At 39.8% G+C, this 24,142-nt stretch overlaps 2 protein-coding genes across 11 annotated transcripts in view; one reads left to right on the forward strand and one right to left on the reverse strand.

The window, feature by feature from the left end:
• The window catches only part of bcat1 (branched chain amino acid transaminase 1), a 68,937-nt gene extending 56,358 nt beyond the window's left edge, over positions 1 to 12,579 (reverse strand). For 2 of the 3 annotated variants that reach the window (XR_015941241.1, XM_088645805.1), the window contains exons 1-6: positions 12,153 to 12,565; positions 10,746 to 10,814; positions 5,320 to 5,520; positions 3,710 to 3,820; positions 3,084 to 3,203; positions 2,249 to 2,412 (exon numbers count right to left, since the gene is read on the reverse strand). Coding sequence is in view for 2 of the 3 variants with exons in the window: in XM_088645805.1 (XP_088501931.1) it covers positions 2,249 to 2,412; positions 3,084 to 3,203; positions 3,710 to 3,820; positions 5,320 to 5,520; positions 10,746 to 10,814; positions 12,153 to 12,206 (719 nt within the window). In the remaining variant the exon portion in view is untranslated. Of the gene's footprint in view, positions 1 to 2,248; positions 2,413 to 3,083; positions 3,204 to 3,709; positions 3,821 to 5,319; positions 5,521 to 10,745; positions 10,815 to 12,152 lie in introns of all 3 variants that reach the window. The other variant, XM_088645804.1, reaches the window with a different exon arrangement.
• Positions 12,580 to 17,384: 4,805 nt separating this feature from the next.
• Positions 17,385 to 24,142, forward strand: part of irag2 (inositol 1,4,5-triphosphate receptor associated 2) — a 37,087-nt gene continuing 30,329 nt past the window's right edge. For 6 of the 8 annotated variants that reach the window (XM_088645781.1, XM_088645782.1, XM_088645787.1 and 3 more), the window contains exons 1-4: positions 17,387 to 17,526; positions 18,386 to 19,011; positions 19,659 to 19,769; positions 22,985 to 23,165. In XM_088645781.1, the coding sequence (XP_088501907.1) occupies positions 18,417 to 19,011; positions 19,659 to 19,769; positions 22,985 to 23,165 (887 nt within the window). In that variant the 5' untranslated portion in view covers positions 17,387 to 17,526; positions 18,386 to 18,416. Of the gene's footprint in view, positions 17,527 to 18,385; positions 19,012 to 19,658; positions 19,770 to 22,984; positions 23,166 to 24,142 lie in introns of all 8 variants that reach the window. The other 2 variants (XM_088645786.1, XM_088645789.1) reach the window with 2 other exon arrangements.

Below are 24,142 nucleotides of genomic sequence, written 5' to 3' on the forward strand. Positions count from 1 at the left end.
GATCAGGATTGGATATCCACAGTCCCTCATCAAGATTTAGCCAGAAAGGGCACCAAGAGTCTCTCACCAAACCACTTCAGCTATCTTCATCCCATTTGCCCCTGCACAAATACTAATTATATCTAATTATCTTATAAAAGTTGTTCTTTACATACTGAGAGGCCTCACAAATGCAGATGAGTTTTAGTACAAATAACATTTGTTTTTAATGTCTCTCCATACTGTATATTACAGTATACAACGTGATTCGGGGAGGGAACAGAGGAATATATTTTAAAAAGTTTAAGAAAAACTCCAGTCTTACAAATGACCTGCTTATGAAATATTTCTGGGATATTGTTACACCCGGGCAATACCAAGCTCACAGTTTCTGGTCTCCACAGCAACCGGCCTTGGTGTCGTGAGAATACGGTCAGGAAAGCTGTCCATGCCACCTGCCCTCGGGTAATGGGTGATTATTTTATCAGCTCTGGATATTTATCAGCCCTGTTCTTTCCTCCAGCGGACACTCACCCTTCACCCTTAGGGAATTGAAGTGCTCCTGAAAGTTATCCTGCAATCTGTCTGAAAATGTCATAGCCTTCTGATCCCACACCTGAATCAAGACTTGATGTACAATCAGGTCAGAGAGCAATCTCCCTGATCTGCCTGACTGTGCAGCCTTTCCTGTGCTCTACCTGTCAGTCCAGCACATCCCCTACTGTGCCTGTCAGTCCAGTACATCCACTGCTCTGCCTTGCTGTGCAGCACATTCCCTACTCTGTCAGTCTGTCCAACACCTCCTCCTCACCTCTGCTCATCTTCACCCACACCAATCAATCGGATTCCTCAGTCTGTCTCGCAGCCACAATGTTCCCCAGGGCAGAACAGTGTCATAACATGTTTATGTTGGATTTAGAAATACATACTGTACACTTCAATTTCACAGCTGGTTTACAAAACTGCCCGGTGAAATAAAACCACTCAGACCACTGAATAACAGTACTTGAGTTTTCAACAAGCAAGTATTATATTTCCGGGAAATGAGACCCCTGCTGAGGACTGACAGTGATATGAATTGTTTTAATTTCACTGAACACTTATGTTTTTTTAACAAAGAGAATTAAAATTATGTAATATATCACAGGATTAGAACTGCATAATTGCATTTACTTTAAAGTTCACATTCTGCTCCATAATACTTGGGCACAGCACTTTTACTACATTTATCAAGTACGGACTCTTTTCAAGGCCATGGTTAAATAATCAGGTCATGTAGTATCAATGGCTGTGCTCCATACATACAAGAGTCTGCATGAATAAGCCTTGAAGCTTTCACTACACCTGTCCCAGAAAAACGCCACAGGTCAAAAGACTACGATTGTATGTCTACAGTTTATTAACTTTGTGTGCTTAATCAAAAAACAACTATTTGTTTTTTGCCATGGAAATACGATATCCCTACAGGCTTAGAACATGCTTACATTTTCCAGGGACCTTTTGAAGGAATATCATAGTAGAATTAAGGTCCAAAAAAACTTGCAATGATGATTGTTGGAGCTATTTACCACTGTTTTTTCCATTTAATAGCATTTGCAAAGTTAAAATTCAAAGGCTGTTTGTCTACCCAGTTTTGGATTTTAAAAGGCTGAACGTTCTGAAGAAATGCCAGACTCTCTAAAAGATACATGTTGTTGCGTAATAAATCATATTGCGCAGTTGTTGTGGTGAGAGGAACCAACTTCACACCAATTCATTACATAGCTCCTTGGCTCTCCCCCAGGAAGATGTGGGAAACCACAAAGATCTCCAAGTGAGAAAGCCTACCTGACACTTCCAGAACTTGACTGTGAATCAGAATCGGAATCACCTTTGTTCGCCAAGTACATTCAATGTACAGGAAATTTACTCTGGTGTGCTTGGTATTGCAAAACTGTTCTCTATACTGTACTGTATACTATGCACATTAGAGGCAATAGACATCATTAAGACAGTGCTCATACAACTAGGAATACAGGTGAAGCACAAACACAGCTCTAGAAAAGAAACTGTTCAAATACCAGGTGTTTCTGGTTTTAATAGGCCGGTCGCATCTTCCTGAGGGACATTTAAGAAACAGGTGGTAACCTGGGTGGGAGAGGTCATCAGCAATCTTTCCTATCTGCTTGCATGAATTGCCTATTAACATGAAAGTGAGCTACTGTATTTATGTATTATCAGTCTAATCAGTTGGTCTTTCAGGCTGTTACTCTTTTTTTTTCTTTCTTACCCTCCCATTTTGCAGTCTCCAGTCCCTCCTTTCCAGGCTCGGATGTATGTTGGATCCGCCCACAAGGACACAGGGTTAAAACTCCCAGTTGAAAAGTAAGGTCCAACCGGACAGAGGATCACATACAGCAGGGCTTTAGAAGGTTTCTTTACACCCAGTGAAGGCTGAATGGCAAAGGGTTAAGAAAACAATGACATAAATATTTGTGTTATAATCATGATCTGAATTGAATATAGTTATTGGGCAGTGCGGTGGCTCTGTGGTTAAGGATCCGTGCCTGTGGCTGGAAGGATGCCGGTTCATATCCTGCAGCTAGCAGAGGAATCCTACTCCGTTGGGCCCCTGAGCAAAGCCCTTAACCCCAACTGCTCCAGGGGTGCTGTATAAATGGCTGACCCTGTGCTCTGACCCCCAGCTTTTCTCCCTGTCTGTGTGTCTCATGGAGACCAAATTGGGGTATGTGAAAAAAGACAAATTCCTATTACAAGAAACTGTATATGGCTAATCTTATCTTAACATTTGTCTGGAGCACAGGCTATTCCAAAAGTGAACAGTAGCTCCTAAATAGTTACTTCTGAATTCTGAACTGCTAAGTTAAACATTTATCTTAAAACTCCACCTGCTATTATAAAAATGTGTTTTTACATGTACAGGGCTAAAAAAAAAAATCATTGGATTAATGTAGTAGAGCTTTCTGATTTCAATGTTTCATGGGTATAGAGGTTTATTGTGACTTACAAGGATTCCATTTTGTTTTATTAATGAGCTCTATCAAGTTAACGATGGGATAACCCTGTATGAGGGCAGGCATAAGATGCAGTATCCGTTTCCTTACCTCAGTTCCAATGAAGGTCGGGCGGACGTAGAGGCTATCAGAATCAGAATAAGGCACCCACTCCTTATCGATTTCAACAAGCTTCCTGATGCACTCCAGCAGCTCCTCCTTCTCAAAGCTCTGAGGTGGAGCAAGAAACTGAGTTAGGCAAAATTCCTGCTCCAGCTTTTAATTGTGGTTATATTTCATTAGGATGTTCTGTCCTTATGAATGATACATAAATTATATAGGCACTCATTTATACACTAGCTAAAACAATAACCCGGAAACAAGAAATTGTTTGAGATCTATTGTGAAGCACAGTAAATAACTGCAATAATCAGATTTTTGAAGCTCTGCCTTCGTCATTTCCATTCATTTCATGGAGAAATAAGAAGGGAATTTGATGTTGAATGAAAGGATGTGCCTTGCATTTTTGACTTGCTGGACGATGTCAGTGTCTTCTAAAGTATTATGGCTTTATGTGTAAACACAGAGATGTCCTGGGCTGTTCAAGATAAGAGTTCTAATTATTTAATAACTTTTAACATATTGCTACAGGTATGCAATTGCAACTTTAAAGCTTTTATAGATCTGATTAAAAAACACAAACATAAAACACTTATTAAATAGTTTCTTTTGCTTACAGGTAAGCATGCTCTTTGAGCAGATTTCAGCATTCTCTCCATGTTCAGCAGTGGCCTGAAGAGTCGAATATTATTATCAGGTCCCCTGTAGGCTTTCAAACCTTCAAATAACTGAACAGTAGGAAAAAATGGCTTGCAGTTAGAGCAGCATTAATGCAGATGTATAAACCTTTATGTTTCATTTATAACTTCACTGCTGTGGTGTTACAGAACACATCTGAAGTCCTGTGGCACTAGGCACGGCAGGACACATGGCCCTCCTGTGGTTGACCAGGGGATTGCAAGACTCAGCTCAAATACAGTATGTACTTCAGCTGAAACTCATAGGCGTTAAAGTTACCAAATAACGAATTGCCACTGTTAACATTATGTGTCCTTTTTGTTCTGTAATTTGCTGCTAAGAAAGCTGCTTATCTTTTAAGTGATACCTAAATGTGCAAATATACCTGTTTCAGTACTGTCACTTCTGCTCTGGCCTGTATCGCCCATTTTGCCATTGTCTAGACCGAGTAATAATCAATCACACTGAACTGCCACCTACAGTATATGTGGAGGGAGGAGATGGGCAGTTCAGGAAACAGAAACAAATAACAACTTTTAACAAACTTTTAAAAGTTTAAAAAGACCCTTAAAAAGATTTTTTTAGTCCAATATAAATATTACAATAACTTAAGATGACTTACAGCTAATTTGACTTACAGCTAATTTCTGTTCCTCCATTAAACTCCTTTAAAGTTAAAGATGTTTTAAAATGAATGACAAATAATACAGTTGTATACAAATGCTTTCTTTTGTTTCTTCTATGTGCCTTTCAGCATTGAAAAACTGAAAAAGAAAGATGATTAAGCACTTATAAAATACATCTACTGTACAGTATTCGACATAAAACAGTATGAGTTCCCTAAAACAGACCTAAAAACAAACTCCAGGACACTCTTGAAAATATTACAGAATTATTTGTTGAAAAAATACGTTAGAGAAAATATTTTTACTCCAGCAGCAGTAGAAGTCAATCACTCTTAATTTATGATTATGTAAGAAAAGCATGAATGGCTGATTCACTCGTATCACATTGGGATGAGTGGTGGAATTATCAAGGACATAATTATCACAGAAAACTATTTATTGATTGATTTGTTGAGATTAATATTCTAATTTCCAAAATTATATGGGACACAGATCAAACAAGTATAATGTGGTGCAAGTTCATCTTCACTAGGCTGAGTCGATTAACTCTTCATGCTATTTACAGCTGCAACTGTATATAACTGATTTAAATACATTGTGAAGCTCCGTAAATATCTAATAATTACATTTGTAAAATGCTGCATTTGTCATTGTACTGTCTAAATGATGGGGTTAAACGGCATTGTATTTTTCTTATCCTTCCAAGTTCAGTTGGTCGTATAGTTTAACCATCTAACCAGTAAAACAAAGAATGTGTTCTAGCTCTCAAAGGGAATACTATTACAATATCATATATCAGGGACCTTTGAACAATAACACAATTATATTCATTACTCACTATAACATAGGACTGTTTTTAATAACCTGTGACTCTGACTGCCACAGCTGGACAGAAATAAATTCCCTTTGGAGCTCATACTCACTTCCACAGCGTAATGTAAACTGGAGGACGCTGGGTGCAGAGACAGGTTCTGGAACGGCCGGATGTGAGGTCTCTGCCATCCTCCAGAGCATGTCCATTCGATTGTGAGCATGTGGTCAGTAAAGGCTGTTCCGAACACTAGATTTGATGGGTTGGGCTTTTCCTTCATCGTTGGTGCCAAGTCAATGACAGTGTCCGCTGCCTTGTGGGGAGAGAAAAATAACTGCTTTTTTGTAGGTAGTGATCCCTGTACATGCTTTCTAACAGAGAAGAAATACAATTGTGTGGGAACAAGTTATAGGTTTATTCCATGCTGAAAAAAAAAGAAGAAAGAAAACACAACGTTTCGGCCGTGGAGCCTTCTTTAGGTGTGAGCTGTGTTTTCTTTCTTCTTTCTTTCTTCTTTTTTCAGCAGGGAATAACTTGTTCCTTTGCAGCCTACGCATGCTGACGCAGCTACCAACCTGAACTATAAAATTGTGTGACTGTGGATTCATTTTGGGAACTTTCATGCTCAAGTCCAAAACTAAATAAAAATATATACTACAGTCACCTTACATTTTAAAACAAATACAGTACATACCTCAACCTTCGCTTTTTTACACTTTAGAATTTATGCATCTGTTATGCATTAGACCCTAGAGACAATCCCAAAATCATTGGATTTTTAGCTGCTCTTGTTTCCTAACTAGTGCCCAATGGCTCTGAGACAGCCTCCAGCAAAATGTATGATACATAAAAATATAGAGCAAAATATAGCATTTGTCCAATGATGTTATTTTTTTGTATTTAATATCCATATTTGAAAGTTATATACAATGATTTTCCCCTGCTATAAAATGCATTTTAGACATGTACATTATGAAGCACATTTAAAGCAGACCCAATCCTTAAATACTACCTGTTATACATACACATGTAGGTGTCTGAGTGCTTGTCTGTGTGTAAAAGAGAAACATCTTTTTTCATCTCACAAAAAAAGATGTGTAGAGAAAATTGGCACAGTGGATGGAAATTCCATGACTACCAAAATGACTTCTCTTCAAGTTCTTTATCATTTTTAAAATGGAGATACTGTAAGTCAGATTGGGATGCTGCTATGCAGTGAATCTCTGATATATTCCCTCATTCAGACTTCTGCAGCTCAGATCATTGACTCTGGTCTGTTAATTGTCTTTAATGTCTATGAAAATACAAACTCTTGGTCTGTCTAGACTGATATGCTTTCCTCTGTACAGAGCCATGCCAGTTTCTATACACTTCAGCTGTTTGTACAGTATTAATGCATCTTTTCTTCAACTCTGTTCCTTCAGCCAGAACTAAATGACACTAATGCAGGGCGACTTGGCTGTAGCAGCTACATCAAACAACAACTCTGGCATGGGATTTGCTCTGTGTTTACACCCAGGCGAAATTATAAAGCACGTCTGTTCAAATAAAAGGGTTTTACCTTTAGCAAGAACATTTTGCATAACATTAAAGCGTGCTGCTCTTCACATCTCACGATAGATGTGTCTCGCTGAGTCAAGCACTTTGCTGCAGGTGGCTCACCATCCCTGTCTAAGCAGTGCTGAGAGCGCTCCAAATACTGAGGCAACTCCTGGGACGTTTTCAAAGTCACACATAGGAGGATGCAAGACTGAAACTTTTTCTGTGAAGACATTCAAGTGCACCAAATCCAACCAGTCGTTATGACTTAAACAATGGAATTCTCCAATTCTCCAATTCTCCAACTCTCCAATTCTCCAATTCTCCAACTACCATTTCAGATTCGGCCCACATATTTCTAAAATGTCACTGCTAATTCAGCCAGTTACCCACTAGTTATTTTTCCTGTGCTTCTCTTAGTGAATTAATAATGTGGGAAATTCTACATAATACAGATACAGCACGTTCACAGCAAAAATAATGTATTTTACAATTAATTTAAGATGCAATTAACAAATGTATTTACAACACAAGACAGGAACATGTAGGTTTTCTTCTTAAATAAGATTCTTGTTATTACATGTTTGGTTACAGTAATTTATGTATAACTTCATATTTTATGTTTGACTCCAATTTGCCTGTAACACACATGTGTTACATTGCAAATGTATTATAGTTACAGGATAATTAATTTACCTGTATCCTCAAGTGCCTGCATACTGTTCTACCTTGTTTGTCCTTAATTTTAAAACAAAGGATTGAGGAATAGAGGAATGACTAGTGTTTTTACCTTAAGTAAGTAAGTTAACTAAGTTCATTCTCATTTACTATGACACACTGGAGATCCATTTGTACATCGGGACAGCTCTGCAATAACAATCTGACTGAAGTGTCTTGTTTGAGGGTACAACAGCAGAGAGACTTTGAACCCCCAGCTTTGTGGTCCAGAGCTCTAATCACTATTCCACTCTACTTCCTATACAGACACAGGTACTACATGTTCACAAGCTACATGAAAACACGGTTACATTTTGTATGCAGCAAGAATGTTTTACTTTAATATCACACATTCCTTCCAATAATGTTATTAAAAAAATGAATAAATCTGCCACTTCTAGTTTTCTTTGTAGTTTAACATCCACTTTACTGTTTTAGAAAAATAATTAAATAACAGCTACATAATAAGTACCAGGTGGGGATTCAATAAATGAACAATATTTCAGTTCAGTTTATTGGTCAAATGCACAAGTGCAATGAAATGTGAAATTCTTATTTGCATGTATGCTCCAATACAAAGTCCTACAAAGGAAACACCAAAACCTAAACACAGTGCAGCAGCAACAACAACAAAGTTAAATAACAGACAACTTAAATACAATTCAGCCCAAGCGGTGTGCAAAGATATTTTTTTTATAGATATAGTATGTGGGTTTCCAATGAGGAATTCCATACTAAATCATGTTGTACTGTTTTATGATCAATTTGATTCGATGGAATTTAGCCATCTGCACAAAAAGTAGCTCTAGTCAAATATCTTTTCCTGTGGAGATTGCCGTTACTCTAGTAATAATGCTGTCTTGAATTACTTGATTGAATGTGGTGACCAGTTGATCCCCAAGACTCCACAGACCAGTTGTCTTTTGTCAGAGTGAACTTTGTCCACTCAGACTAACAGTACATTAGATGACACAAATCCTCTGTCAACACATTCTGGCCAAGACGATTTCAGTTAGCCGACAGATGGCTTCATTGCATCTCTAAGAAGATATAAATATAAAGGCTATAGGAAACAAGAGATGTTTAATGATTTCCAGCCACCTTTGTGACAGATTCGTTGTCATCTACATTGAAGCGACAGCCACTAACAAAGTTATGGTGACACAATGTTTCAACATCATTAAAGATCAAGATTTCTTCATCCTCTCTAGCACACCCGCACAGTGGGTAACACCTGCTACTTAAGATATAAATACATTACATCCAATTGTGCTGTGGGAGTAAGTCTTTTGTGACACAGGCAACCTTAGTAATTGACATCAATTTAGCACCATTATTATCAGACAGATGGTCATTTCACATCTATGCACACAGGTTATGTTTTCAGTGAACTGGCAATGAGTTACAGCAGTAGCTAAGTGACCTGCACCATACTTGTCAGATAGACATTTGATAGCTTGTTAGAGTAGGACAAAGGTGTTCAAGATAATAAAAACTCAAAATGTGCTAACAGATGTTCTTTGTTTTGCTTAGTGTGTTGCTCCACACATTTTTTGTGGTTGCACATGTCTTACAATTACGAGAAAGCAGAGCTAGACACCACAGGCACCTCTGACTGGATTTAAACTATTCACCCTCAGGGGAAGCTTTGTCCTTTGAAGTGTCTATTACGGTATAGAATTTCCCCAAAGCCAACAGTGTGTAATACTGCTCTCTAGGCAAGACAGTTCAGCAGAATAAGAACTCTACAGCTCCTAGTAAGCTCCTATTCTGATAAATATTAGAATTATACTAAGATGTGAAAGAATGTTGTTCAAGCTTACAGTCTACACTGCATGTGACTGAACACAGTCCATACACAAAATGCCTTGCAAAAATATTAAATTCATATTCATTAATCAACAACTTGTTGCATGCCAGCAGCATTATCTTAATCTTAGCCCACAGTATAGTCAATGAGAAAAAAAGCAACAGGAACACTCCAATCCTGATTGGCACAGGCTTATGGAGATCAGAGAAGGTGGATTCCCCCTCAAGGAAGCCTGTTCAAATCCACTGTCAACTACAGGAGACGCAAGGATAACTGATAAGCACTGCTTCCATATCAATTTTACTTTCACATATCCCTTTTTGTGCAGATTTTCAGGGGGTGATTATGGATTACAATCCACGAGCAGTGCATCGGCCTTCCTGAAGAAGCAAATTGTCCAGCTTTGCAGTTTTTCACTTAGACGCTCTTATTTGACTTTTCCCAAGTTTCGTTTTCTGACAGTGCAGTTGGGAACACCCCGGTAAGCTACGTCCTATGAGCCATCTGGATGAATTTGGATCCATTTACGGGGAAGCTGTTGATTTCATACCAGGCAAGCCTCAACTGAGCACTTGCAAAATGCAACACCTGCATCTAAGACCAAAGGCAAGTACATCTTTGCTTTGCAGGTTGTAATGACCATTACTGATATATAATAATACCAAATCACAGATTTTATGAATAAATATATAGATAGATTAATGTCATTAACACAAAACTTTCCTTATAGTGCGGAAATAGATTCTAATCATGCAAAAATTCATAATCATCTGTCATACAAGATAGAAAACAGCTGCCATTGAGAGAATTGGTTATGTAAGCCAAAGTGGGGAAGAGTGACCTTTCTACCATTACACCTCATAACATAATCTGCACCCACTGCACTTTAATGAGAGCTGAGTTCCATGAAAATGAATGGGAAAAATTTCCATTGTTGTGAGTTCCTAATATTAAGTGTTTGGAAATGGAACATCAAATCAGACCGCATTCTGCTATTAGTAATACAACTCCAAGTAATAATAGGCTATAACTTTCAATTACACTATCTATTCAAGAAGACTTAATTAAATAGTCTACTCTCCATCCCACATTTGACCTGAAACATGTTTCCGCATTTACAGAGAATGATAATAGAGCTGAACTCTGTGGCACTGTGGCCTTCAACTGGTATACACATCTAGAAATTAAACTAGCTCACAAAGTGTGTACAGAATATAAACTTCTAGATGAAAAACTACCTCAATGAATGTCTACAAAGCACTGCTCGCTGAAAGTGACCTATATATTACCTGTACTTCAAACCCTCTATATTCGAATTGTTGATCTGCAGGTGCTTACATTTTAAATAGTTTTTACGGAGCTCCTATGGCAGACATACACTAGATGGAAGTGAAACCAGACACAGAATTCCTGTGAAAGCATGTACAGCATGTTAGTGAACTCCATACGGCTTGGTTGATCACTAACTGTACCTTGAAGCTGTTGGTCTCACTCATACTGCACCCTGGGGCATCATAAGCACAACAGTTTTTGGTGCACCCCTGGAAAAAGGGAAAATCAAGATTAAATATTCACAACTTATTCAAAACCAAATCAAAGAGTGATTTAACTCATATTGTGTTTCGTGCAAAAGGGCACTGGCAACCTTAATTCATATCGGCAATTGGAAAATCATAACTACAGTTTAAGAAGGAAGGGAGAAGGAGCTGCTGCTGGATAAATACTAATGAAATCAAGTGTCCTAGCAGCATGGAGTCTCATCTGTCTAATTCAGAGCGTCTGGAAGGACGTTCCCACTGTAGTCCCATTCTGGGGTTGAGCACTTTATAACAGAAAAGAAACTGGCTTTTTTCAATACGTGACTGATATGGTTTTTCTCTCTTTAAAACCTTTAATCCCAAGCAATTTGTGCACCTCAGTGATATTGCTGTATGTTAGATTTTCTAGAAGAAAGATTTACCATTGTCCAACAACAATACAAGGCAGAGGAAAACCAAGACTATTTTACAAAGTTTTAAAATATATATATATAATATTTCAAAACTTATATTAAAAGTGAGATTAATTATAATTGTAATAAGTATTTTGCATTTTCGGATAAAAGATTAGTTGAATATTAACATTGCAGCAAGGCACTTCAAAAGTACTATTGCAAAAAATACAGAACAGCAGGCTCATACACAGTGGGTGCACTTATTATTAAATATATGTATAATAATTGCCGGGTTACAGATGTACCGCAGTACGAATATTGCAGTGGAAGATTGTTATTTCAGTGTGCAAAAGCATTGCATGAGCTGAGAATTCAATGCAAAAATGAACATACAGACAGGACATCTGACCTAGCAGCTGCGATCTATTTTGGTATCTATGCAAGCTCAGTGCGACACAGTCACATTACATAATCACATATGAACCTATAAAATATGAAACCCTATACTTAATCGGTAAATCGCAAAAAATAAATTAAAATCAACATAGGCAGTGGTGCAGAACACTGTCACTAAATGGAAAGACAAATAACACCTTTAATTCGATGCTTGGTCTACAAACTGAGGTATTTTAGAGAACCGTTCTTTTTTAATAATAATGTAATAATAATAATTTTCTTACAAAATATAAAACGACAAAATCCTTCAGAGGAAAAGTGTTACATACTGCTCTAAACACAAATTCTATCCTTGCAGATACCAAGCTCATAAAACAGATTAAAATGCACTTAATCCCCACTGTGCACACATGACCTTGTAGATTTATGTATCGGCTACGATTTTACTTGACCTATGCCAAGAATTCAATAAGTTCCATAGCGGAACAAGGCGTGACGGAATATAATTGCCGGTAAATGTACAGATCTTCTCTTAGATTAATTGCTTTACCTTGTGCGTCGCCGCGGAGGCTGCCGGTGCTGGAGCGGCTCCTGAACTCGCCATGATGAATATGGAATACAGGCTGCGCTCCCTGTCACAGAGGATTAAGGCGCTTAAAGATTAAACATTATCAACAAGATTGCACATTGCTATCGGAGGAAATAAACTGGAGTCGCATTTCAACAGATATATCAATTAAATATGTGTTTGGCCGTTCACATTAGCAATATAAAAGAAGAGCTAGGTCTAGGAGCGATTTCTAAAATGCGATTTGGGTCACCGAAACAATTTACGAATAAATGTGTGTGTAAAATGCGTTTTGTATCCTTTTCCCCCTGACATTTAACGTTTGGGAAGCCCGTGTGAAAATAAACGCCCAGTTTACTCAAACTGTATGTTTTCATCGAGTTTATCCAATGTCCTTTTTTCCCCACTTGATGTAGTGATTATGTAATCCATAAAGAATTACAGTTTGTACTTTTTCCATTTTAAATGAGTTAATTCATTCTTTGTAACCGATTATATTTTTTCAAAAGATTATTTCCACACAAAATAAAGTTGATGAGCATGAGACACCTAGCTCGATTCTGGGTACTACGGACTCCACATCTTCTATTTGAACAGGTGGGGTCCATAAAGTTCATTCATATCTTCCACAAGGCAAAATCCATACTGGAGAGGGAAAGGCAAATAGGAATAAGTGTGTGAATATGAATTTATCACGTCAATAAAGGTGTATGAACAAATTACATGAAGGAGGACAGGTTTAACACTAAAGGCAGAGCGACAGTGCTCCCACAGGCCTGACCTCATGGTCACTAAGGTGATGATGTTGAATCTGTCTTTGCAAGCTTCCAAACCAGAACCATCACTTCACTTCGGTTCACACTGGTGTCTTTGAGAGTTTGACAGGACACCTAATTTTGAAACCATGGTGGCAATAATCCCATTTAAATCAATTGCAGTAGTGGCATCATAGTACTAGACTAACCTGTTTACCACAGTACACTGCAGTGTGCAGAGGAGTCTATAGACTCCTGTTGATATAGTCAAACATCTCTTCCAAAACCTGGCAGCTCCTATGGTACACCACCTCCAAAACTCCATAGAGGAGATTCCCTGTGCCCTAATCTTGACTTTAATGTAAGTTATTAACATACTGTTAATGCAAATGCATTTACTCTTTGACTTCATTTAGACAGAAGAATTGTACTTTATCTAATGAGGTAGGGGACTTTAATTGTAATTTTATATGCTGATCGTTTTTTTTTAAATAGGCCACCAAAAACCTCACTAGGCAACCAAATAAAAAATGGATGGGTGGATAAAAATAAGCCCACTAGATCTTCATCAGATGGCAAATAATGCATTCACAACTATAGATACATTCGATGCTGTATCTTATTCCACATATCTTCAAAGAAACACGAGCATCCCATCTTTGACAGCATGACTGGGTAGCTTGTTCCAGACTTTTTTAAAACATACCTCCTGTTAAATGCACATCCCTCTAGTTTCTACGTATGTCCTCTGGTTTGTGTTTTACTACTGGGTCTTGAAATGCTTTGAGGACCTTGAATACTTCAATCAGGTCTATAGTCTTCTCAGCTCAAGACTGCAAAGTTCTTTTGGTCTCTCATGAGTGTATTTGATTGCTCAATTACTTATCTCTTTTCTGAAGTCAGAGCAACAATATGTTTTTTGTAATACATTCTTAAAGACGTCTTATGAGTGCATTGTACGGTAATGTTACATTTTACAAATTAAAATGTATCGATGCAAATAAATTATTAACGATATAAAATGATAATTCCATTGTTTTATACTAAAGGTTAGAAGTGTAGAAATACAATTGTAAAAACTTCACTACATATACTGTTTTCATTGCATATCTTGCAAAATCACTGCCAGCGATTTAAAAGAAGTGCAGCATTCATAAAGAAGCAATCACAAAGGATATCGTCATTTTCATCAGGCTACTAAGAATGCCTACTATTGTCAGTTTCATCAGGCCCCTAAGAATGGTTGCTATTGTTACTTTCTGCAGGCTGCTTATTTCAATCTGGAATGAAAAGATAGACCTAAAACGTTTTACACGTTCCGTAGATGAAATCATCCTCTGAATGCGCTTCTAATGTTATAAAGGCGCACAAGTAATTAAGTCAGTGTTTATTTTATTTCCATTTCCAGGCAAACAAGGAATAAAGAGTGTCAAAAATGTCAAATATTAAATACAATAAACACAAGCAGTGAGCAGTTAATGTCTACCTGTTACTTATTTTCAATTTTAAAATGTTCTGAATCTGTAGGGGGCTCCCAATAACTTAAGGAAAGATCTGTGTGGATGCTTTGGGCCTTCATCTTAGGTCAACAGGTCAGTACTTCTACATTAAGAGCTGGCAGCCCATTTTCCTCTTGCTTGATACGGATTGATTGGATATGGATCTGATTTGAAAAAACATACCCAAAATATAAACTGGAATGAGCTGGATGGAAAGACAGGAATCTACCTCCACAAAAACGAATACCAATGAGTGGTGACTATTGCCCAGCATTGCTGATTTAAAAGCCAGGGAAGGTAGAACCGGGATGGAAGAGCTATTGCCAAATGATAATGATAAGTCTTTGCTCTGGTAAAGCCCTTTTCATCCTAAAGAGTCCCATAGTGCTTTCACATACTGTCTAGACGTAATGTCTTCTGCTTAAGATGGAATTAAGCAGCAGTCTGTTGTGCGAGAGGTAAACCCAGAGGAAGATGAGTAATGAAGCAGGGCAGTCGGAACTAAGCAAGCAGTTATGAGCAGGCAGCGTAGTGTGGCCAGTAAGCAAAGGAATTGCTAAGCAAAGTACACAGGCAGGCAAACACAGTCCAAGGGCATAGAAATCAGAGTCCAAAACCAATAAGGAACTGGAAGCAAAGCACCAAGGAAATCCAAAGCCAGGGTCAAAACACAAGCCAAGTCCATAACCAGAAATAGAGCGCTAGAGAAATCCAAAGGCATAGTAAATACCAAATGTGAGGTCAGGAATCCAGGAGTAGCACACGGTCGGGAAAACAGATTCTGGGGAACTGTCACGAAGCGTTCTTTCAGGACCCTATGCAGACAACACAATCCGGGGGGAGTGAAGAAAACATGGGGAAAAAGACATGCAAGGTGCTGGAAGGAAAACAGGGGGCGTGTCCATGGTGCGCTGGTGTTCGGGGGAGGTGTGGCCGAGGCAAACAGTCCAAGGGAGTCCAAGGCAAATCCAAGAGTGTAGCAAATGTCCAAGACCGGGTAATCCATCCTGACAGACAAACAGAGATAAAAGCCGGAGCGGGATCCGGCAGAGGGTCGGGGGAAGGGGGGGTAACGGGACCAGACGATCCCTAATCCCGGACTCAGTAGGTCAGGACGTCGTGATGAAGCCTGTGCTGTCGAGACGCTCCGGGACTCATGGATAGGCAGGCTTCCGGGCGTCCATCTTCCAAACTGAGCCCCGATAGGCAAGAACGTCTGGCTTATATAGCTCGGGGGGTTGGAACCGGAGGCAGGTGTGGGAGATGAGTATAAAACAAGGAAGGGCTGGAGCGTCCTTAAGAGGAGGGGTTTATGATCGTGACAGGAACCCAGTAATTCATGCAAACAATACACCAGAGAACTGATCTTAGTCCAAGCAGACTTTGAGCAACCTGAACCACCTGATGCCGGCGTGTTCATAAATTGCCCCAGGTTATACAGGGCTCCTGTCTGATTGTAATTCCATGGCAACGGGCAAAACAGACAGGGAAAAGAGACGGCGCCATGTGCCATGGCAATGCTAGCTCCCTCCGTGGCTCTCCAGCTAAGCAGAGGATGACAATAGAGCGCTGAAAAAATGTTAGGAACCCCTTAGGATTTGAATATTTACATAAAGACTGGTTTTGATTCAAGTACGCTATCATGTTAAAACTAAGAAATTTCCATATTTGTCGGCGCTATAGGAGAGGGTCACGGAAGTGTTCTATCCACCTAGATGAAACCTTGGCAGCCAGTAAACTCCAGCAGCCCTGGTATACAGCAGATCAGGTGGAGAAGAAAGAATCTGCTATTCCAAATTAATTCAATGGGAACTTTGGGGAGGACATATTGTGCAAGCTCACAGTGGAATTAAGCTAGAACACTGGGGTTAACACATTTACTCTTATCTTAAATCTCCAAGTTGGACTTTGCTTTAACATCTCATCTGCAGAACAGTGTCTCCTACAGCATAGCTTCCACTAATGATCATACTAAGGTATTGGGCCAGAAATTTAACTTGTACACCAACACTTACAGTAGAAATGTAGCTTTCCTTGGAGGTCTCAAATCCCAGTACTGACCAAGTCTAGCTTGGCTTGCTTCTGAAATATGACTAACTCAGGCTCAAAGGTGCTAACACTGCTGTCTCATAAAGCTATTTACTTAAATAAGGTATGACAGGCTCATTAACTAGACATCAGGGATGTACAGAGCACCTCCAGATTAAAATGAGCAAAACCGACCACATGTTACAGTAAACTTTGACAAAACACCAAGCAGTCAATGGAGATCACACAAACACATGTATCTGGACCATGCGCAGGCCCTGAAACAGACCAGACCAGAACACACATACAGGATTTTCTGATTACTAAGAAGATAGTTACATTGTGAAAGAGGAAAGAGGAAATAATTGTTCCGGACACCATATATAAGTAATAATAACATAATAATGACACTTAGTTCTTTGTCATGCAATAATCAAAACAGGAAAAATATAAATGTATTCAATGTTGATTAAACAAACAATATTTCTCACATTTTTTATATTAATTTAGAGTTAACAATTTAGTTCATTGATTTGGCAGTAGGAGGTATATTCCGTTCATTCTAAGTTTAAATTTATAAGCTGTACAGTATTATATATGAAGCAGTTCAGGTGGGTAACTGTGTCAGTATTATACAGTATATGACTTAACAATGAGTTTATCATGCGTTCAAACAAAAGAAAACAGTAGTCTGCTGCTGTCGTGTAATAATTATTTTAAAGGAGAGTATCACTGCATTGTATGAATAGTCATTTTAATTGTATATGTGACGTCACTGGAAACACATTTAGAAATCGTATGCAGTATCTAATGTCTGTAGAAGAGGAAGTCATTTTTTTTTATTTCTTACGCAAAATTTTCATTAGCCACGAGGGGGCGTTACTGGCTTGCATGATAATGAGGATGAGGACATACTGCAGCAGTACTTAAGACTGCTGGGCTTTTAAATACGTACGTCAGGTTGGCGCGTTCTTTTGAAATCATATGGCTATTTGGGAAATACTCTGGATTTCTTGGTAGACCGGATAATATTCCAAGCCCGGGTGATATATAGAAGCGCGAAGAATAAGAAAAGTAAGATTGTTTGCAGCAGCTTTAAGTACGAATTCTGTAATGATACAGTGAAAAAGGTTAATGTCTGTGTACTGCTCAAGCCGCAAAAGTAAAGCAAACGCTGTGACTGCATAGGACTGAATTGAACTAAAATTATTTTCCGTCAAAACGGATGGACACCCCAGACTTTTCTTTTTTTTTATTTAGAAACGCATCTTTTAGCAAATTGAACTCGTTTACTGATAAAAAAAAAACTTCAAATGTTTGGTTTGACTCCTTACACTGACTGCCACGCCGTGCTTAAATTGTTTTCATTCACAGGCACAATCAATGGATTATTGATGCTGTTAATAATACTGCTGGTTCTAAATAGTACTGTGGCAAATAGTTATGGCTCGCGTTTCAATGTCTTTTTTTTTATAAATAAGCTGTTTAACGTTTTTGCTTTCCTTGTAGACAAATACTCTTGTGTTCCATTCGTCTCTCTTCAAAGGAATTTCAGTTGCTTAGTTGTAAACCGTAGTTTTCCTTTTCCGCAGCTAAATTGTATGATGTTTCACAAATAATAATACTCAAGGTAAAATGAAAATGTTGTGAATGATGGTGAAGAACTTGTTCCCTATTCATGAAGTCACAATGGAGAATTTCTGTAATATTTGGTTCACTGCTAGTTTGTAGCATGTGTACTAACAAGGGCTGGGCTTTCCAAAATTCAAAGGTACACACTCATTTCAGTGGAAACAACGTGTGTCATTAATTTCTAAACAGGATGTCTGCTGAAAAATTGGCACTAGTCTGTTTTTGTCCACTCTTTAGGTTTAGCGCTCTAAATTGTGACACTTCTACAAATGTTTTTATTTTTGCATCAACTGTTTTCCAGAAAGGGGAAGACCGCAAAAGAGCATCTGACAATGACTTCGGATTTCACGGCCGGCCAGAGGCGCCACAATCCAGTGGACAGCATCTGCCGCAAGATCCAGACCATTCAGAGACGGGATCAAGAGGCTAACTCGCCTTTTCAGATCCCCAAATTCCAGTCCCGGAACTACGACAGCCCCCAGACCAGCCTGAAGAGGAACCTGGAGGCTATCCTGAAAAAACGGACGGTCAGGAACAAGGAGGGCGACTCTCCGTGCTTCAGGAGTCCCGGGATGGAGGTCATGACCCCAAACGGCTCAGCGTTTCCACTCCACTCTGCCAATGGAGTGTCTCCAGCAAACGCCACCTATACCATCTTAAGCCTCACAGGGGAGAGGAGACCCTGGCAGATTAGGCCGTGGTCCCGGAGCTGCTCAACACCCACCTCCCAGACAGGGGAGAATTATTTCAGCTTTTCCAAGTGCTCCACCTATAGCAGAGCAGAGGACAGGAGCTCCAGTCTGGACAGAAACGAGGGGAATCTCGTGTCGCGCGGTGTCCACCTCTACAGCTCCCCCGAGAAGCAGGAGTGCGACAGGGCCTACCAAGCTCTGGTAGTGAAAAGACTCTCCATGGGGGAAGGCACCGGTAATTAAACCTGCCCTTCCCTTCGGCGGTTTTATTTTACAGCTCTGTTTGCATTTGAGCGTTCAGAGGGAAATGTAACAGTGTAATGCTTTTACTTATGCTGTACAGTTTAAGGAGGGGGGGGGGGAGATCAATTGCAAAATAGGATCATGAGGCACAGGTATGCATCCTTCACTGTTCAGAAGTGAATTCAATTATGATGTAGATGGTTCAGGGTCAGTCTGTCTGCCCACTCGGATAAAGACATCCTGACCGCTTCTTGGTTGTGGACTTGTTATCCTGAATCACTGATGTTATCAAAAGAATATTTATGGAATGCCTGTCTAAATCCTCCTGTGAATGTGTGGTAAAAAATAACTCAGCCTTTGCTCGTGCAGAGACTTCTAATGAATAAAGATCTTGTTGTGCGAGATCCTCCTGGTAGAAAATCAGATCGGCAAAAGACAGCACCATTATCAAAGGTCTAAGTGCTTTACACATCTTAGTCCTGCGAGACACCAGCACAGATTTCCTTTCTTAATTGGATCAAACATGATTTTAATTGTCAAAATATTGCTGTATATTTGCACTGCAGGGTCTCGCAGGGTTGCACTGAGATGATGTGATTCCAAAGCTAATTTACAAATTGCGCCTTTTTTTGTATTTAGGTAATCTACTTTCATCTCGGTGCAGAAAAGACAATGCTTCAGAAATAAGCCTGATTTGTGAAGAGGATCTCTTGGACACCATCTTTCATGCTTGTGACACACAGCGCAGAGGTAAGTGTATTTTCTTAGTCCAGGCTGATTTATAAACTAATAGGAACAACTTTAGCTGGTTGTCTTATTATGGCTTCTTAAAGGTTCAGGTTAATAGAAGGGTGACTTAAATCCCTATAAAACAAGGAAACAGAGCATACTGTAAGTCTGGTCTAAAAGAGTGCATTTACTGTATCTTCAATGAGAAGAGTAATTGTCTGGGACCAGCCTTGATCCTGCAGAGCTCCTGTCTGTGTGTTTTTGTTACAACTGTGCTGTAACAAATTCATACCTGGTGCTAATTCATACCTTTAACTGATTGGCTTACATGTTTAGCAATTTGTAATGTTCATGCACTCAGTTCTTGGTTTGCTAAACACCCTACTTTGGGCAAATTGTTTCAACAATTTGGAACTATGGCATTACAATCGGTCTATTTTGTTGCTCACTTACATATTTCTGTCTAAACAGTTCTTAACAGGTGATACAATTATGAAATATGGCCAGTTATGACTGACAATGTATCAGACACTCCCATAATGCATGTTTTGGCTGTACTGCAGAGGTGAAGTAGTTTATATTTCAGCAAAGCCACTTCAGTGAAGGAGCTTTGAAACTCAGAAGTTACAGTGCCATTTGTAATTGGTATAGTGGCGAGACTAATTTCAAACCCCATTCAACATTTTAAGAGTGGAAAGAAAATCAAATAGAAAATCAAAGTCAATTATCCTGCACTGAAGAACTGGACAACCCCAGGATTAGAGCTGAGAACTACTGGTCTGGTTTATGGGACATAAATCTGCTGGTATTGAATTATTAATAATTAAAACACTGTAGTTCAAATGGCAGCATCCTCCCACTGGTTTCTAACTGGTCAAACATGGCTTGCCAGCTCACACTCATATACACAAATCCCAGTTGGATACACAGATGGTTGGTCGCACTACAATACTTACTGTACTATCAGCATACTTGTGTCCAATTACTTTTCCCTAATATCTCTGCAGCTTTGGAGTAGCCAGCAACAATGATTAAAGCCTGGTCACAAGGCAGCACGTGTTCCCTAAAGTGTGAATCCTAAAGCCACCAGCTTTTAACCTACAGGAAAAGGATCTTTCTATCAGATGGAGAACTGGCCAGGCTCCCACTAATATTGATGCAGAATGGCAGAGATTAGAGACATTACAGAAATTGCAGAGAATTACAGAAATTATCACCACCACCTTTTAACCAGAATAGAGATGAGTTATTAGTCGTGGGTGGCCCTGTCTTTTTGGATCTTGTGGAGTTCTTCGCTGTGTGGGAAGAAGCTCTGCTGCTTCAGAGCTTGTGAGCAACTGAGTTTGAATCCAGGTGTGGCTGAGCTGCGGTTGTCATACTGGTAGGTACATTGGCTCCTGTTAAATTGGCCCTGGTGTGAGTGTGTGTCTGTGTGTGCTCTGGGATGGACTGACACCCCGTCTAGGGTGCCTCCCACCTGACTTCCATTGCTTGCTCGGTTAGATTCTGGCTCCCCCACAACCATGTACAGTACTTGATGAAGAGACAGAGAAAATTCTGGATGGATTTCAGACTTAAGGTCACTTGAAATTCCCTTATAATAGTTCCTTGCATTTATATAGAGCGCTCTTGGACACTCCACTCAAAGAGGTTTACAGACTCCCCTCCACCATCACCAGTGTGCAGCCCCACCTGGATGATGCGACGGCCAGAATGCTCACCTCGCATCAACTATCAGTGGGGTGGTGGAGAACAGAGTGATGAAGCCAGTTCAGAGATGGGGATTATTAGGAGGCCATTATTGGTAAAGGCTAGAGGGAAATTTGGCCAGGACGCCAGGGTAACACCCCTACTCTTTTCGAGAAACACGCTGGGATTTTTAATGAGGGAGTCAGGACCTTGGATTTACATCTCATCTGAAGAACGGTGCTTTTTTACAGAATGATGTCCCTGTCACTATGCTGGTGTATTAGGACCCACACAGACTTGTGTGAGCGCCCCCTACTGGCCCCACTAACACCTCTTCCAGCAGCAACCTTAGTTTTTCCCAGGAGTCTCCCAACCAGGTACTGGCCAGGCTTACACCTGCTGAGCTTCAGTGGGTTTGTCAGTTGTGAGTTGCGGGGTGATACAGCTGCTGGCCTTGTCACCTCACATAAAATGTCAACTCATCTTTGTAGTGTCTATAGAAGTATGCCTGAAACTAAGAGCAGTTCCCTGCTGTTTTGCTCTTATTTTCCACCGTGAATGAGGTATATTGCTATGAAATTTCTTTAAACTTTCTGTAAACTTGCTGTGTCTTTCTTTCAATGGCAGTGCTTTGTTATGATGCGTGATAAGAAAATGGTCACACCGTGCTTTGCACTATGATGTTCATTACTCAGGATACACAGAAAGGGAACAAAGTTTATGCAAGCATCATTTCCCCAACACAGGGCAGTTTAGAAATCATTATTATGCAATGAGTTTTTCTTTAAAAGCTCTGCTGACTGACTGTGTCACAACTTGTTCTTATTCATGTATTGAGGCCCTGGGCTATACTTTGTGCTTAATGGTGCATCACTGAGCAGTGAGACACCATAGGCCCCAGGCTGCCTTGCCTTTTGGTTATTTCTCAAATGGAAGTAGCCTGCTTCTCAAAGCTCTTTGTTGACTTTTACATGGTAAACTGGTTAAGATCAACAGAAAGCAATTTGAAACACTTTTTTTAGGAGGGAAAAGAAGACTGCAAATATTATTTCCATAGCAACACCTGCTTACCTGCTTCTCAGGAAGATCCATAACAGCGTCCAATGACATAAAAAAACTGTGCTCCTGAAAAATGGACTTTTTTAGATATTTAAGAACTCGGGCAGCTTAAGTATATTTTACATTGTGTATTTCAGTATTATAGAAGGTCCAACCTGATGGTTTCAATAAATTAAAAGGCATCAATGTGCATTTTGTATCTTTTCTTTCGTGTGCTAGTGTTTCTGGGGGGGATAAGGCTTCTGTATACATAAGGTTTACGTAATGTTTGCTGTTTTGAATTCCTTGGTGGCTGGTGTGATTCACTGAGAAATGCGTATGGTTGTACTTTTTCCACCGCACAAGTAGGCGGATTTAATTTTGGTTGATATCTGAAGTGGTCAATCTGTCGGGCTCATCTGTTGTTGAAGATCCGCGTACGGGGCTCGTGGAAAATTCGCCGATGGCATCCAGTGATCCGAAGGCAGACTGTCGCCCGTCTGTTCCAGGCAAGGTGTCCGTCTCCAGGATCGTCGACTACCTCCGGCACACCACCAGCCGAGAATCCGAGGACAGCGGCCTGGAGGAGCTGTGCAACATGCTGGACCCGGAACACAGGGACATCTCCATCGACCTGGAGACCTACCACGCCATCATGAGAGAGTGGATCGATGACTGTCGCAATCACGGGTAAGAGCATTAACGAGACGTTAATCAACTGATCCTCATCTAACGGAAACAGGCTTTTGGCCTCTTGAGCTGCAAGTTCAAGATCATTTTCCATAAGTAAAAAATTAAGTTGGTTGTTTCCACAGCATCTGTCATATTTTAAATAAGTTACTTAAAAGAAAGGGTTCGTTGTGTAATTTAAAGTGCTCGTGAATCAACGCCTTGCATGAGAATTTAAAGTTTACTACCTCCATTTATTCACGACCTCTTACATATCATATACAGGAATTGTGCTTTGAACTAAACCTTTATCTTGGTAATTGTATTTGTTTTTGAGTAACTTTGAGTATATTAATTTATAACTCTCAGGGTATTCCTTGACCTGGGCATGTATGCTTATTCCTGTAGGTAGATTATTGGTTGAATTCTGATTGCTGGAAATGTCTGTATTTCTAATAGAACCGCATGCCACGTTATATTAATCCACTTGGGGGTATTAGTGCTTAAGATAAGCGGCTAAAATAAATGAGAAAATTTAGGAGGGTTTCGGTTATCTGTTCAGCTGATTGTTCTCTATGAAAAATGTGTTCTGTTGTAATGTTTTTTCCTCAGTGCATGACGGGTAAAGCATATGATCTGTGGGAGAGAAACTGGAGATTTTTTTTTCTATAGCAAACTGTAGGTGTAACAGATTTGTAAATCAATCTGGAGAGGGTGGTGCAGGGGTTAACATTGCTGCTTTGCAGCTCTGGGGACCTGGGTTTAATTCCAGACCCTGAGTACTATCTGTATGTTTGTGTGGGTTTCCTCCTGCTGGTCCGGTTACCTCCCACTGTCGTTTGGACCTACTGGTAGGTCAGTCGGCTTCTGGGATTGTTTGCCCTGGTGCGAGTGTGTGCATGTTTGCGTCTGTGTGTGCCCTGCGATGGTTTGGCATCCCGTTCAGGGTGGGCCCTGCTTGTACCTGTTGCTTGCTGGGTCTCCTGCACCCCAGTATT

The sequence above is a fragment of the Lepisosteus platostomus genome, chromosome 9 (genome assembly GCF_059453375.1).
Source record: "Lepisosteus platostomus isolate fLepPlt1 chromosome 9, fLepPlt1.hap1, whole genome shotgun sequence".
Taxonomy (NCBI): Eukaryota; Metazoa; Chordata; class Actinopteri; order Semionotiformes; family Lepisosteidae; genus Lepisosteus; species Lepisosteus platostomus.